This window comes from Stegodyphus dumicola, chromosome 1 (genome assembly GCF_044657685.1).
Source record: "Stegodyphus dumicola isolate Sdum_Otavi_A_Nest chromosome 1, ASM4465768v1".
Classification (NCBI taxonomy): Eukaryota; Metazoa; Arthropoda; class Arachnida; order Araneae; family Eresidae; genus Stegodyphus; species Stegodyphus dumicola.
Window position 1 is genome coordinate 22,473,305 of NC_140768.1, and position 16,815 is coordinate 22,490,119.

A 16,815-nucleotide genomic window follows, 5' to 3' on the forward strand; every position below is an offset into this window, starting at 1 on the left:
TTTGTAATAAGTTTTAGTAATTTTCTCTATGATTATCATAGAGCAGCAGATATCTCTGCTTTCATAAGCAGTCTACCAGCTGTGAGTTTCCTTTATGTTAATTAACTAGTTATTTTATGTTTTGGATCTGTACTGTAACTTCTCCTTTCCATTTTCCTGCCAGAATTTAATTCGCGTGTGTTTAAGGTTAGAGTTTTGAGATTGTAAGACAGAGCGTGTTCTGCCTCTCTACATTACGTTAATAGGTTCTTACCTTAGATAAGAATTCTTGTCCTCGGTCTTGCCTTATAATTGCCGATTGTTGAATTCCATACCGGTTAAGTTTTGAGCCAAATTTTCGCGTTAAATTGAATGTGTAGCCCTAGGCTACTAGTTTATTTGAATTAAAATTTTATATTTTACTTACTGTTACTCTTAAGGTATCTCTCCACATGTGGTTGGGCGAGATGTAAGAACAAAGTGTGGCTTCAATTCTTATTTAGTTTTAACAAAGGCCTTTTTACACCCTTCTCAAGTTTCAGTCATTACTTTGCAATAATTCGCTTAAGGTCTAGTAGGAGTTTATATACAGCCTGAAGTCGGAAATCTTTAAGAATAAATTGAGGAAAAATCACAAAAATAGCGATAACTCCCTCAAAAATGAGCCAAATCGTATAAAATTTGAATATGTTGCCAAGTAAGAGTAGCTGAGTAAAACTGCAATATGCAAATTAGTGGCTCTACACTCGCAATACGTCATCTGCGAGGAGCATAAAAGTCCATGTTGGAGAACAAGCCCACATATTTCACTGTGATAGCGACATCAGAAATCTGAGATAGCCAATTCATAGCAATGACCTCCAGGCATCATTTGCCTGCAGAACTACGATGGAGAGCCATTGAGAGAGTAGACGCAGTACAGTCCAACAGAAATGACCAGATCGCTAAATGTGAGTCCTTCTGTGTTTCATAGACATTGGAGGCAATTTCAAACCACACATTCGGCATCTAGGAGGTTCCGCCAAGGACGACCAGTTGCTACAACGAGCGCCGATGACCGATATTTGACATTATGTGCACGCAGCAATAGAACTGCTACTCCGATTCTTCTTAGATACTCACTTACTGCAGCCACCGGAAGGTTGGTGTCAACGTCAACTGTGCGTAGAAGGCTTCACAAAGGTGTTCTGTATGCGAGGCGGCCAGCCATTTGCGTGCCGCTTACGTCACGCCATAGGAGGGACCGTTTGTAGTGGGCACAACAACATGTCCACTGGACGCCTGATCAATGGAGGACTGTTCTCTTTACGGATGAGTCCAGGTTTAGTCTAGAAAGCGTTAGTAGGCGTTTAGAGAGAATCTGGAACCCGTTATCATCCGTCAAACATCCGTGAAAGAGATCCATACGGAAGAGGCAGTGTCTGTTTGAGGTGGCATCTCTTTGGGTGGACGCACAGACCTCCATGTCTTTTCAAGGGGAACTGTGAATGCTGAGGTATATAGAGATGACATCTTTGATGTTTATGTGCGCCCATATGCCGGAGCAATAGGTGATGCTTTCCTGTTACAGGACGACCACGCAAGACCCCACAGGGCTCGCATTGTAAATGATTATCTTCAACAGGAAACAATTATGTGCATGGAGTGGCCAGCTCGATCCCCGGACTTGAATCCTATCGAGCACGTTTGGAATGCTTTAGGGAGACGTCTAGCTGCTCTCAATCCGCCCCCTCAGACTCTTGCCGCGCTTGCAACTGCTTTACAAGAGCAATGGCTCTCGCTTCCTATGGAAATGATAGACCGCATATTGAAAGCATCACGCATCGCTGTATGTGCTATATTGCTTCTAGAGGCGATCATATTCCATATTGAAGGTACTTTTCCTATAGCAAACTGACACCTTCGATTTGTTCATTTTATACATGTGCTAATTGTTATACTACCATAATTGTTTGGTAATTTCTTTTTATGTTATTTGATACCTTACTATGTGTTGATATTGTGGGTAAGTTTCATAAAATTCTACATGCAACTTGTTCAGTAATCGTGATTTTTGAGATTTTTCCTTAATTTATGATAACTAGTGTACTTTGGATGACAACTAAACACATTAAACTCTACACAGTGTTTGAAAGACATTGGTTTCATTCAAAATTTGATTACGTTGATTGATTAATTATTTGATACATTTTCATCTTTTTTATCCTCTTATTGTTTTTCCTCTTATTTATCCTCGTTTGCTTTAGAAAGTATTTCATAAATTTAAACAATTCTAGGCCTCCTACTGATGTGTCAAATAGTCCCATCTTTATCAGATGTATTGTATAGATTTATCCTTAAGCATTTTTTTATGCAGCATAAAAGGTCCTTAAACATATTTTTAGACAGCATAAAACGTACTTCAACACATTTTTACTCAGCATAAAACGTGTAATCTATGAGAGGCATATTATTAGTACTAATAACGGTGATAAACCGCAAGAGGCATTCCATGTCTATGTCAAACGTAAAAAACTGCAGTCTGTCAACTATTATCTAAAGCTAGCATAATAAGATATGTTCTTTGCTATTATTGGATAGACAAGTCTCTGCTGTATAAAGGATCAGTTTATAGATTACATCGATAGGTAACTGGTAATAATATGTTCCGAAGTACGTTAATATAAATAGTAAACAAAAAAAATAAAATTAATAAACAGCAGAGATAATGGAAACTGAGTATAAGTTAATGTTTCAATACGCATTTTTAGGTAATAGGAATATCAAAAAATATATAGATGATTTTTATAATTACATAATTTAAAATGAAGAATATGCCTGTAGTCAGTACATTAAATTTCAAACAGCATTCATTAGTTCTTGAGAAATTCTTGCTCTTTTTTCCAGAACCTCCTCAGTCACCTAGCAAACCAGAAGTAACAGACTACGATAAGGATCGAGTAGATCTGGCTTGGACAGCGCCCAAAGATACAGGTGGTGCCCCTCTCACTGGTTATATCATTCAGAAGAAGGAGCGTGGATCACCAGTGTGGACCAAAGCAGCAGAGGTGCCTGCCTCGCAGACTAAGTGTTCTGTACCCGGATTAACAGAAGGAAACGATTACGAGTTCCGAGTTATCGCCACCAATAAAGCCGGAGAAAGCGAACCTAGCGATCCATCAGATTTTGTGACAGCCAAGCCTAAATTCTGTAAGTATTATTGCAAAACTCTGTGAAATTTCAGCCGAAAGATGGACATCAAGATATTTCTTCTTCATAAACTCCACAGCCAAGGCTGTCTCTCCAAGTTTCCCCACCTGACCCTATTCGGTGCAATAGCCAAGTCCGGAAGATTCCTTTTGAGATTTCTCAATCAAAGTTTTTACGAGGCAAGGGGATTGGCCTTGCGCTCAACCCCCAACCTGGAGGTCCAGGCCTCCAAATTCATAACCCCCCTAGAGGCAGAGGCGCCCAGCTATACCCCCGGATACTAGGTACCCATTTTAGTCGCCTTTTACAACATACATGAGCTATATTTAGGGCTATTCTTTCACACCCGGTCACCACACGGGAGGCATCAAAATACCCGAGTTTTAAATTTTCTCAATCCCATATTTGCTGTAATGTACACTGTTTGATTTGAAACCGTAAGACTAAGAAGGAAAAATCGTCGAAATTTGAAGGATCTGTAGACATTAATCATATGCAAATGTTCACGAGTTAGGAAAAATATTAAAATCATTTCAATTTATTCACTGTAGAATATGAATGCCAAGAACGAAAATACACACCTGTCAAGACTTGGCATATTATCATTGAAGTCATTAAACACTGTCTAAGGAATGTTTGCCTCGCTACAAACACTTTTGCTGTCCTGATCGATATGATGGGTAGTGCTCCTTCATACTGTTTTATTGCGTTTGCGTGAGAATCTAGGAGAAGACATGAATGCTTTTAATCATGGAATGTCTGCGTGGTATGGGAGTGCTCAAAATAGTTGGCGAGCCGAAAGGCCGAGTGGTTTGATGGCAGGAGAAAAGAGGTAAGAGATCCTTGAACCGTGTTCTGTAGTGCTGTTCATCAAAACTGGGAGTGGAAATAGCTAATGAGGTGGGATTACATCTGCACGACCAATGCTGAAATTCTAGTATCTCCCCGTCACTTATACCTGCACCTGCAAACACTCTTGCTCTTTCAAATATGAGTTTCATATGCTGTTAGTGTCACACAAGAAAGGTAACTAAATGGCTCTTATCAAATACTACTTGAAGTTAAGCTAAGTAAATATATTTCCTTTTAACGTAAAAGCTGTAGGATAAGGGATAATTGTTTAGTCTTCATTCAGGAAAGGATTGTGGTTTCCAGGAAAAAAGTAGTTTACAGTGAACCAACGTAAAATTGCCCCTTTGGGATAAAAACGGAATGCGTTCAAAAAATTGTCTTACAGAATTGTCCTGTATTGTTAAAAAATTGTCTTGTATGTTTCGCCTGATACGCACTTTTTCTAAAGATTTAATTCTCTTTTTCAATCTGCTGTAGATAATTAAGAGACGCATATTCTTATGGAAAGTACAGCGTCTAATTTTACACACTGAGTGTTTAATCATTTTAAAATATCGTGATATTTCTATGGAAAAAATTAACTCTGTAATAATTAATATATTAATATAAAAATTGAATTTTATCTAAGAACACGGAGTAACTTTAAATTTCGATATATTTATTACTGATTTGGTCTCTTTGAACTGACAAATTTAGTAATTTTTCTCCAAGATTCGTTGCGAAACCTTGAAGAAATTCCAGAACTTGTAACTACATACGATAAATACATCTCATTTGCGTTCCATAATGCATCCGCTCCTGAAATTTTCTTTATATTCAGTTGGTCTATCTGATGATGATATACCTTTTCTTAGCATCATAACATTTCTAATACATCTTGAATCCTAACCCTATTAAGAAAACTACGTTTTCCTTACCAAGACATCTGTTGCTTCTTAGAAATCTCGCTAGTAGAATCCTAAATAAAAGTTAGCCCAATTTTTACAGCAGATATTTTAATGGACTTTTCGTTTTAGCTTACAAATAACAACGGAAATAGAAGTTTCTAGCTTCTTTATACTTAATATCCAACTATTCATTTCAGTGGCTCCTAAAATAATAACGCCCATGAGAGAAATGAAAGTGCGAAGTGGCTTGGCTCTTACGGCGGACATCAAGTTCATCGGCGAGCCAGCGCCCGAAGTAGAATGGACATTGAACGGAAAAACCGTTAAGACGGGAGACAGAGTGACATTATCGAACTTCAACGATCATACCATACTCAATATCATTGATACCAGGAGATCTGACAGTGGACCATACACGCTTACGGTGAAGAACGCTCACGGCAAAGATAGCGGCATTCTGGATGTTAATATATTAGGTAACTATGCTTCTTCTTCCGAAACTTTTTTTAAATAAAATAAAAACGTTTGTGAGCTTATAGTAAGTCTTAACACCACATTATTAATCCTGTGGACCTTGAAACTCTTGCTTAAAACCTGTTTACTTTTTTTTTTCCTGTTATTCACTGAAACACCATGTAATGTAATTGTATGTTCTATCATGAACGCCTTTTTTCCCCTACCAGTTTTCTAATTTTTATAGTTCTTATTACAAAACTATATATATTTTTTCTTGCCGCACATTTTTTTTTAAAAAACGAAACAATTTCAAGATATACGGACACAGAACAACAGACCATTGATTATTACATTGTAGCGTTGCGCGCCTCCAACTTGCACGCAACCAAGAGGTGACTGTGAAAACTGGATAAAAGACAGAGTCTTGTTAAGGGTTTAAGTCCCTTTTTATTCAACGTAATAAATTACAAGTGCGTGCTCTTGACGCTTACAAACTGCGCCAACTCGGCGGTCAAATAAAAATAATAACCTGAAAAGAAACTAAAGACAAGACTCTAACTACGAGGCTCTCTAAAAGTAACTAACCTCACCGCGTTTTACAATACCGCTGCTAATTCAGCAAACTTGAAGATCACTTGAACGATTAACACTACTTCCAGGCAAGCACACAGGCCGAAACGCGGGGTTCTTCAATTTCTGGCCAACTACCTCCGCGCTCGTGAAGTAAGAATATCACACCTCGAACTCGTTTCCTTTCTATTTAAATCAGAATACTTCCGCTGATAATTTGAATCCTTGCGCGTTCTACTAAAATTTACATACTCTGGCATTGGCAGTTCCAGGGGAAAGTAAGGCTTGACAGGAAAGATAGTTTAAACTTAAAATAAATGTTAGTTAAAATAAATATAAACCCTACAACATTAACAATTATTAAACTGATTTTTATTTTACACTGCAAAATACTTACACTGATAATACACTGCAAAAGAGACACTAAATTTTAATTTTACATTAATTCAATTTTATTTCATTTTTTGATTGAGAAACTAATGCACATAGAGTTTTTATAGAATTAGTACTTCTCCACACCTTTTATCCCATTCCAACCTTTCCTACTGTGAGTTAGAATGTTATCTCCCCTGTATTAATATTTTTTATTTCAGTTATTCATTTCAAATAATGGAACTTAAAATATTGATGTACTGAAAATATTTTAGTATGCTGAAAAAATATATATGTATATACATATATGTATATAAATTGGAAGTTTATTATATTTATTATTTTGTATGTATAATTTATGCGAATCAATAGCAAAAGAGAAATTTCAAAGGCAGCAAATGAATAGCCTCAAATTATTAAAGAGATAATATTTCAGCGCACCATAGCAATTAATTCAATAAAAGTAGTTCCTCAGCAAGTGCAGAGACCTCTTCTTACAGCGTGATCACCCTTCTCGTAGATCACACACTGCATCCTGTACACAACAGTCTAGAAGGCCGAATATAACATATCACGAAGAATGCTAAATACAATATGTTGTCCTTTAGGGTCGTCAAGATCGAGACCTCATTAAGATAGACCTTGAACTTCATGTCATTCAAACCACATGTCATCAACAAGAAATAATGTAAAATCCCAGTTAATTCCTTTCATAGTACAGAATTCCCTATTCAAAGAACCTTGTGAATACCTTATCCCTGAAAGCCGACGAACTTCAGAATGAAGAAGCTGTTTGTGCTTGCCACCCGTGTCGTCACAAAGTAATGAAAATCTTTTGCTGTTCAGAGGCTTTGGATTAATAAGCTGATTATTTTAACACGGTCTTCTAAACGCTTTTGAATTTAGATGCTCTGTGAGTCAGAGTTATGCGTCCAAGTAACATTAGGTGCTACAGCTGTACTTTAAAGCCACTTTGCCTACCGGCAAGCGCACGAGCCCTATTCGGAAAAAAAATCCTATAAATTTTTTTAAATCTATTTCCTGCTCATACATATATTCATTTAGGATATTAATTTACTTTATCAACTATGTCACTGAATCGCGTGTAACTGTATCGTTTGAAAGTGGTATTAAATTAATGTCCTTAGGTACATTTTTCGTTAAATATTGTGTTAACTATACCTTTTATAATTGGAAGCATTAAGGTCTCACCTATAGAATGGGTTTCTCTGCCCTTCGGGATTTGAAGACTTGCATTATAGAAAATTTTTAAGGAACTTTCTTTTAATTTCATGGAATGTCAGCTTTGAGTGGAAATGTGATGCCATGATTAATTTCTATATCCTTAGATGTAGCTAAACTTTATTTAGATGTATATTCGTAAGATTTATTTACACTTGTAACATTTATGGGTATTTTCGTAATAAATTTGAATAAAGTCATTATCTCTCCCTCGAATAATGTTTTTAATTTGAATTTTATAGCGTAGGTTTTACGGTCTTATTTCTACAAATAATAATTACATTTATTTTTCCATTGCAAAAATATTACGTTAACTTATATTCTGTATAGTAAATTTAACCTTTTGAAGACGGGAGGGCCATTATAGTGGCCATAGAGTCCTCTCTTTGAAAAGACGGGGTTGTCCACTTTAGTGGCCATGTCTTTTCCCCCCATTTTCCAGGCTGAAAAGTGGGGTGAAATGTCAAATTTGACGTCCCTAGGGTTTTAACCACTTATCTCTTTCAAAGGTCTTCCTTTTGCGACATAGATGCACCCCTCTGAGAATCCATTAAACTACACACAAGTATCTTTGTTGCAAATAGGAGGTGATTTCTTAAAGGGGGGAAAGCATTAGGTTCAAGATTCCCCGTCCTTTGGTAGCTTTTACTGCTACCAAAGCCCCGGCGTCAAAAGGTTAATAGCTTAAATGTATGTTAACGCTATGAAAATTTAATTTAGCTCCCTAAATTTGTTTCATGAATGTTGTTTACAAAATAGTTTATTTCTAAGCCACCTGTGTATGAATGCATTCAATAATAAATTGAAAAGTCTATTTATTCTTTTGTTATGATAAACTATTAACGATTCTTGTCATTATATACATAAACTACCATTATTTTTCACGATAATTAAACTTATCATTCACTATTCTTATTGTACAACTAATTCGTTTTATTTTGGGAGTAAAATTAAAATGCCGTTTTTATGATATTTTACTGATAATTTTCTTGCTTTTGCTCAAAATACTGTCTGCACACTATTTGAAAATTCTGATTTCTTTTAGACAAACCCGGACCTCCAGAAGGCCCATTGAATATTGATGAAGTGGACAAAGATCGCGTGAAACTTTCGTGGAGACCACCTAAAGATGATGGAGGGAGTCCTTTGACGTAAGTACCATTTTCCTTTGTGCATGTTTTTCGACCTGGGTCTAATACTTTTCGATTCTGTTAAAAAATCTGAACACCTTCATTACTGATGTGCGAAGATGTACAAAGTACTCCCATAAAGTAAACAAACAATTTCTTATAAATAAGAAAAATATTACTCTTAATCAGATAACCTTATCTTCTTCAAAGTAATCGCAAGAAGAGGCTACGCAACTTTTACAACATTTCTTCAGATCATCGAATCATTATTTCTAGGCGTTGGAACTAACCATTCAAAAAATACGCGTAATATTTGACTTAATATCTGAGTCATTTTCAAATCTCTGTCCTTTTATTGTTATCTTAAACTTTGGAAAAAGGAAAAAAAATCAGCTGGCAATAAGTTGGGAGAATATGGTGGGTGATTAATCACTGCAACTGAATGCTTGACAAGATATTGTTGCACAGACAATGCTACATTTATCGTGTAGAAAAACAACACATTGCCAAAGTCAAAAAATTTATTCCTAATTCACCTTATCGTGTTTCTTAATCGAAAAAGCATCTTTTAAAAAAAACTGAGTAATTGATTGGTTTTCAGGAATCAGTTCATAGTGACTAAGTCCTTTGTAATGAAGAAAAGGTAACCAGCATCACCTTAATCTTTAATTTTCGACATCCTTTCTTTTGTATGGGAGAAGACGGTTTTTAATGGGCTTTTTGTTTATGTGTCGTATTGTGGACATGAGGTCTCATCTCCCTCAATCATGCGCTTTAAGAAATTGGTTTCCTGTCCCGTAATAGTCAGAAATATTCCCAGCAAGCTTTTGTGTCATCCTTTTGCTATTCTTGCAAATTCCAAGCCACAAATTGAGCACAAACTCCTCTCATTTTCAGATTTTCAATTAAAATTAACCTACAGCTTTCTTTAATTATCCCAAGCATGTCTGAAAGTTACTAAGCTTGTCTATTATCATTTTCCAAATAACGGATTTTCTCCACTTTTCCCACATCTTTGAAGATGAAGAGTTTCCTATCTTTCGGTATATTCAACGCTTTCGCGCCTAAATTTTAAGCAGTTATACCACTCATATATTTGTGCATTTGATAACGGTGCATTACCATATATTATTCGAATCATCTCTAACGTGTCTGTAGCAGATTTTCCAAATTTGTAACACAATTTAATGCCATAACATTGTTCCATCTCGTAGCAATTTTTTTTTTGTACAATGTTTTCTCAGTAAATGAAAATGGGTCCAGCGTTTTGATATGTAGACGACAAAAGAACCAATTTAAACTGGCTTTAGAACCAGTCAAGATATGGCTCTTTTTAAATATACATTTATTCATTCATTTTTTTTTTATTTCATCGTTTGATATTTTAACTTGTTCGGTTATCTTATAGGGGCACCTTGTGCAAACAAGAGCAATTCTGTTTACGAAATATATTTTAATGAAGTATTTACAAATGATATAACAAACTGGAGCTTCGTTCTGCAAGCGGTAAATAGAAGTAATACAAGATAATGCTATGCAATGCAAAAGCGAAGCATTTAATTAAAGACTACCACAAATATAACATAATTTAATTGCTACCGTTGGACAAATGAAAAAAAGAAACGCCCTCTGGTGGTGAATGTGAACGTATTCTTATTGTATCGCGGCTTCAGTTCTGAAATAAAAGTTTTATTGAGGAATTTTCAAATGATCCATTTGTAATCGACCAAGTTAAATGAGGAATTCCATCTTCTACAATATATGATGTCTTCGTTCGATCTTAGGATGTTCCCGCTTTGGTCTTATTCGTTATAGGAAATTCTAGCAGTTCTTATGTCAATGATTGCTGAATCCGCTTTGACACTTTGAATTGATTCCTATTTGGACTTAAGTGTGTGAGTATCAAGAAGTACACCTGAAACATTGAAAGAACAACATACAATGAAATAAGATAGTGTTTAAATATTTATAGAGTCATTATCAGAAGCATTCATGTAGCTGAACGCGTGAAATGAAGATGGCTTCAGTTAGGGCAAGTAGCATTGATAGCTCTTTGAAGGTCATAACACTTGCTCTCAATATTTTTTTTTCAAATGGAATTTTCTTGAGCAAATGCCAGCTTTGCATATTCCGCTGAAGTGTGTTGAAGCTGGTAGTATTAAATGCCGTTCCACTACTCATGACTGTTCCAGTTGTTTTGATACAGATTAAGCTGCATTCAAAAAGTAATAAAAACTGGTTCAAATCATTCAATTTTATGCATGTTTCCATAAACTGTGTGTTGTTATAAATATACCATGGTTCACTGTGGGTATGAGATTAAGCGTCTAAGTGTAGCTATAAAAACTCACCTCTGAACTTCCGAATGCACTGTGTTAGTTGATTAGCAAACAAGAGATAGCCCTTCATTATTTTTAGAATTGCAACATTTATTGAATTTAATAGTAAACAAACAAGACCATGTAATCTACACCACCTACAAACAAAGGTTGTTCCGAAATTAACTGATATTGAGGTAGGTTATTCGTTAGTTCTCGTAATGTTACAGCTTTAAATTTATATCATATTAAGCACATGATGATACACCTGTGAATACGTCTTCTCCTCCCAGTTATTTAGTATGATTGTCTGATGATACAAGATAATCCTAGACCTCCCAATATTTCACCCCAGAAATTGTATAGTTGCAAGTGACCCGTACTCCTCGAATTTCTTTATCAACCGCATAACAGCCATTCGGGGGGGGGGCAGTGTTGCATTCAGAAGCAATGCGGAGTTTAAGGACTATCTCTGCGTAACACTCCCTGTTTCTTTAATGAATTTTTACAATTGAAAAGCTCAGTTAATCGGAATCATAGCAAAAACTGAGCAATGCGAACAACCTTCAAACAAAACAATGACGCTCAATTCAGAGCCTGCGTACCTTTATTTTACTTTTATTACCACAATGCAATTTATCTTATTTTATAGAAACCTTCCCATTCATAATACTGAAACTATTTCCAGCAAATTCTTTAATTTATTTTAAGAAACTTTTTAACTGAAAGTATTATATGTCTGAGATTATTAGCGAGAGACTTAATGCCCATAAATATATTTATGCTTGAAATAAACAAGAAGAAAACACTCTGTTCACGAGTATATGTTTTACATGCTTCAATCGTTTTCCTTCATTTTTTTATTAGCGGCTACGTGATTGAGAAACGAGACAAGACAAGAGGTGGCAGCTGGTTGCCCGCCGTTTCATTTGTAAGCCCCACGAGTCGAAACTGTTATGTTCCAAAGCTGACAGAAGGTACGGAATACGAATTCCGTGTAATGGCACAGAATGCCAATGGCACATCTGATCCACTGACGACAGAAAAGCCAGTGGTTGCCAAGAGCCCTTACGGTGAGTTTTTTTAAAGATTTTCAAATTAAATATGAAGCTAAATTTTTCCACGACTGCAGAAGCCTACCAGTAATCGTGTGGATAAGACTATTATTAATTATTATTATCATCTGTAGATCCTGGTTCTATTTCTGATAGTTAAGCGATTTCGCTGGTTTAGTACTGATCATTTTTGGGTTTTTGCCTTGTAAACACAACCTCAACACCTGCTAGTTCTTTTAAGGAACTAATCAACAAGGTACTTGTCTTTAGGCATACCATATTCGAGAGCTTTGATGTAACAGATTTCTTACTTATCATTTCTCCGCCAGCTGGTATCTGTAATTCAGAATCGAAAGGTACAAATTCAGGTGATTGGTGATACATTGGCAATTCAGAACTGAAATGTTAAAAAATTCATTTTTTTATATTAAAAGTACCTCAGCAAATTGAATATGCCCAGTTGTTTGACACACGTTGTACTTTCTGTGATCTCATAAGGCATCAAGCAGTTTAAATGCCTCAGTCTTTTATACTCTCAATCTCTTAATCTTATCTTTATACTCTCTTAATTGCAATTGCTTAAAATATCAAGAAAACCACGATAACTTCGTTTTTAGTTTAAGACTTGTTTTAAGACCTTATTTTGCCTTTAGGTTGTTCTCTGAAAACTCTTTCATCGGGGTCTGCAGAAATATACACTGAAATGCAACAAAGTGCACTGCAGAACTTATGTATGAGAACGGTATTAAAAATCAATCACCTGAAATTTAGAAAGTGTCTTGAGTAGCAGTTCTTTGAAATCTGAGGAAAATCTTCCTGCATAAGGGTTTCTTCAAAATCTACAGTTAAAGAATGCGATTCAAGTTGAAATTTAGTAGCTTTTTCACAATGCACATGTAATGTTAAAACAAGTATTAATTTATTATATGTGTCGTTATTTTATTATGTATAAGTATGTACCCTTGGCTTTTCCAGGTGTACCGGGACGTCCTGGTCAACCGGAGCCCGTAGATTATGACAGAGACTTTGTAAAATTAAAGTGGGAACCTCCACGGTCCAATGGCGGATCGCCTATCATTGGGTATGATATTGAAAGGAAAGACAAAAAGTCGAATCGATGGGTCAAAGTCAATAAAGCACCAGTTCCGGTAAATATTCTTATTTTCTTAAGTTATCATTCTTTAAGTTATCATCTTATTTGTCTGGCCGCTGCAGAAAACGAAAAATGATCGGAAAACTGTACTAGAAGACCACCGTTCACTGTAAAGAAATTGCGTGCGTATCAGAAAACATAAGCACGACCCCCAAACTTACAGACTTAATCTGCATGCAATTTTTCTGTGGTATCACTCCGTCGTTTTAGTTCCATTTAAGTAATTTCTTTTTTACAAGCTTAAATGATGATTTACTTATATTTTGGAGTTTATCATCGCTGGCACTATTTTCAGCTGTTCTCGATATCTTTGCTCATCTTCCAAAACAATATAATGAACTTGAATATAAGAAATTAATAGGATTATGAACTAAAATACTCGATTGCGATGTGAAAAGTCTTCAGAGTTCTAGTGACGAATTCTTGTGTCAGAGTCTATGGTAAATTTGTAAGGATCTTAAGTTTTACTAACGTTTATTTTATTTTAAATCTTTACTATCACTTCTTATTTTCTACTTCCGGCCAGAATTATAAGCGTTAAGGTTTTTATGCAAAGTTTGTCTGGCGAACGCCAAGTATTTAAGTTGTGGCTTTTTGCCAAGCAAGAGAGAGGAAGCAGTGAGTCGAAGCAGGCCGCTTACCTTAGAAGTTACGCAGTTGCTTGTTGCCTTCCAGGCCAGAGGTTTTAATCCTCTTGATAAATTTAAACGTATTGTAGTGTTCACAGTTCTCTGTACTACATACGCTTCCTGTTATTATAAGGCCAATCTTCCACGTTTATTATTCTAAAGTTAAATTAGAGTTTAGTTTTATTTTTATACTTTTACGTTTTGACCCCAAGTAGCGGGTCTGTGTATTCCGAAGTACGGAAGTTATTGTAAATAGAGAAAAATAAAGGGTTTTGTATACCCTTCTTGTGTATCCTGTCTACTTCCCACAATTAGTGAACATAGCTTTAGTAAGCTCTCTGTTCCGAGTCAGGTCCTTGCATGTTCCCGAAGAAGGTAAGAAGGAACATTGAACCTGATAAATTGGTAAAATAATAAATTTGTAAAGAAACACATCTGCTTGGTGTTCATGGTCGTGCTGCCGCTCATAAGCCTTTGATCACAGAGTCCAACTGTACTGCTCGATTAATGTGGTGAAAAACAAGTCAACAGTGGACCACAGAATCAATGGAAATGGATTTTCTGGAGCGACGAATCAAGATTCATCCTCTAACATTCGGATGGCAGGGTGTGAGTCTGGCATCTGCCTGGAGAACGCCTCCTGCCAGAACACATTGTTCCCTCCGTAAAGTTCAGCGAAGGTGGCATTAGGTTCTAGGAGTGTTTCTCCTGGTATGACCTAAGACCCTTGGTCCAAAGTCATGGTAAGCTCATTGCCGATGCCTACTGCATTACTTCGGACGATAATGTGTTTCATACGTAGTGGTAGTTTTACGAGTTGGACCCATATTACTTTTATTACAACAATGCCACCTGTCATGCTGTGAGGTCCATCATGTATTGGTAGGGTGATAATCGGATTATTCGAATGTACTGGCCTGCCCAGAAACCAGACTTGAACTCTATAGAGAACTTCTTGGAGCGAAATATATCGCTGGATTAAGAGGTCATTTGTCCAACATCAGTGAAGGGATTTACATGTCTTCTCCAAGCCAAGTGGAAGAAAATACCAATATCCATCATACAAGGACTTGTAGAAAGCATGCCCCGGAGGGTGAAGGCTGCTCGTGAAGATTCTACTAGCTGTTAAATATGAATAAATTTTGTTTTTCTTTTCTATCACAAGTGTCCAATGCGAGAGCACTGCCATGCATGGATAATCCGCATCCGGTAATCGAAAGTACACTGTATATGAAATGCTGATCGCTGTAGCTTAAATGCCTACTTTCCCATTCTCCTAAACAACACTTTTTTAATCCATTGTGCATCAAGTTAACTACATCAAAATTATAGTATTTAAAGCATGGTGAGCACTTACATAAAGTATCACATGAAAAGCAATGTATTTTTCTAGTATTTCAGCATGATAGTAAAGTAAATAAAATTCCCCAATATTTTATGTAGTTTTATCAAACAGTTGTTAGCATTATAACTTCTTTAGATAATAGAGAAGAGAAACTTTTCGATTTCGAAATAAGCTTTCCCCGAATACTCATCTTGAGCACAATAATGTGTGGAGATTCATTTATTTTGACTAATAGTTAATATTTAGTTAAAGAAACAATCCTTTTCAATCTTCTTTTTACCCACGCTTTCCTGCCAGAATATTAATCAGTTAGCGCGTGTTTATTCAAATTAAGGGAAAAAGAAGTACTATTTAAGCGAAGGTATCGGACGGGGATTTTAGAGCATGTGTGTTATGCCTGCTTGAAGACCAAGTTGTTACTTTGACTTGTTTGCGATTTGATTTTGTGGCGTTGAGTGCTTCTAGCCATTACGCGTATTTTCAACGGCTTCTACGAGTCAGAGCCTTCTTGCGCGAGTAAATTATCCTGTCAGCCGTTAGGTTATTTTAATTACATTTTAAGTTCAACATTACTTGTTTAAGTTCAGCCAGAAATGTTGACTTATTTAAGCCCAAGTGAAAATCTTTATGATTGGATAAAGGGTAATTTACACCGTTCTTTTGACTTTGTCTGTATCCTGAGACCTGAGGATAGTTCCTCTACAGTCTTTCCTGCACTCGTTAGTTTATGTTGCCAAACAATGTGTATAAAGGAAGTACACTCATGTCCATAAGTTAAGGATAATGCAAAATCAGGCAAAGGAAGAGTTAGAAGCAAAACAAATTTTACTTATTTGTAAAGCTTATTTATTAAACAAAAGGTAAAGAGCAAAAAAAGATGCTATATGTTTGATATTATTAAAAAAATTAGCGATTTTTTTCTCCCTGGAGCAAATTACAAAAAAAAAAAAAAAACCTACTTACAAAAAACCAATATTACATGGTTGGTATGATTGTTAATACATTGTATGTCTCCCAGACGATGCAATACAGTCCATACAACGCCTAGACATGATGAGTACCAAATTATCGATCTGATCTTGGGGAATATTACACCACTCAAAACGCAATGCTCTCCGAAGTTCCGGTAGACATGTAGAAAGAGGTTTGACGGGCTGCAACTCGTCGGCCAAGCATGTCCCACACGTGCTCTACTGGATTCAAATCCGGTGAGATTGCTGGCCAGTCCATACGGGTGATATCCTCCGACTGAAGGCATTCGCTTACGATGTTTGCACGGTGAGGACGGGCGTTGTCACCCATAAACACAAATTGTGCGCCCATGGCATCCCGAAACAAACGTACATGTTATTCCAGAATGACGTCCCGATAGATTTGGCTTGTCATGGTTCCAATTTGAACATGCAGGTCAGTTCTGGAACCCAGAATAATTCCACCCCAAACGAGCACTCCTGCATCACCGTAACGGTGTCGTTCAATGATGTTTTCTTGTTGGTAACGGGTACCTGGAGCTCTCCATATGAAAGTCCGGCGAGAATCAGGCTGCAAGCTAAACCTGGACTCGTCGGAAAACATCACACAAGCCCACGGTTGCGGTGTCCACAATGCATGCTCTCTACTCCAGGCTAACCGCAGGTG

General features: G+C 36.4%; 1 protein-coding gene across 2 annotated transcripts in view; it reads left to right on the forward strand.

Moving 5' to 3' along the window:
* LOC118188284 (twitchin-like) overlaps positions 1–16,815 on the forward strand; it is a 384,165-nt gene that overhangs the window by 247,559 nt on the left and 119,791 nt on the right. For both annotated transcript variants that reach the window (XM_085813574.1, XM_085813575.1), the window contains 5 exons: positions 2,866–3,168; positions 5,105–5,383; positions 8,593–8,698; positions 11,863–12,068; positions 13,026–13,198. In XM_085813574.1, the coding sequence (XP_085669700.1) occupies positions 2,866–3,168; positions 5,105–5,383; positions 8,593–8,698; positions 11,863–12,068; positions 13,026–13,198 (1,067 nt within the window). The remainder of the gene's footprint in view (positions 1–2,865; positions 3,169–5,104; positions 5,384–8,592; positions 8,699–11,862; positions 12,069–13,025; positions 13,199–16,815) is intronic.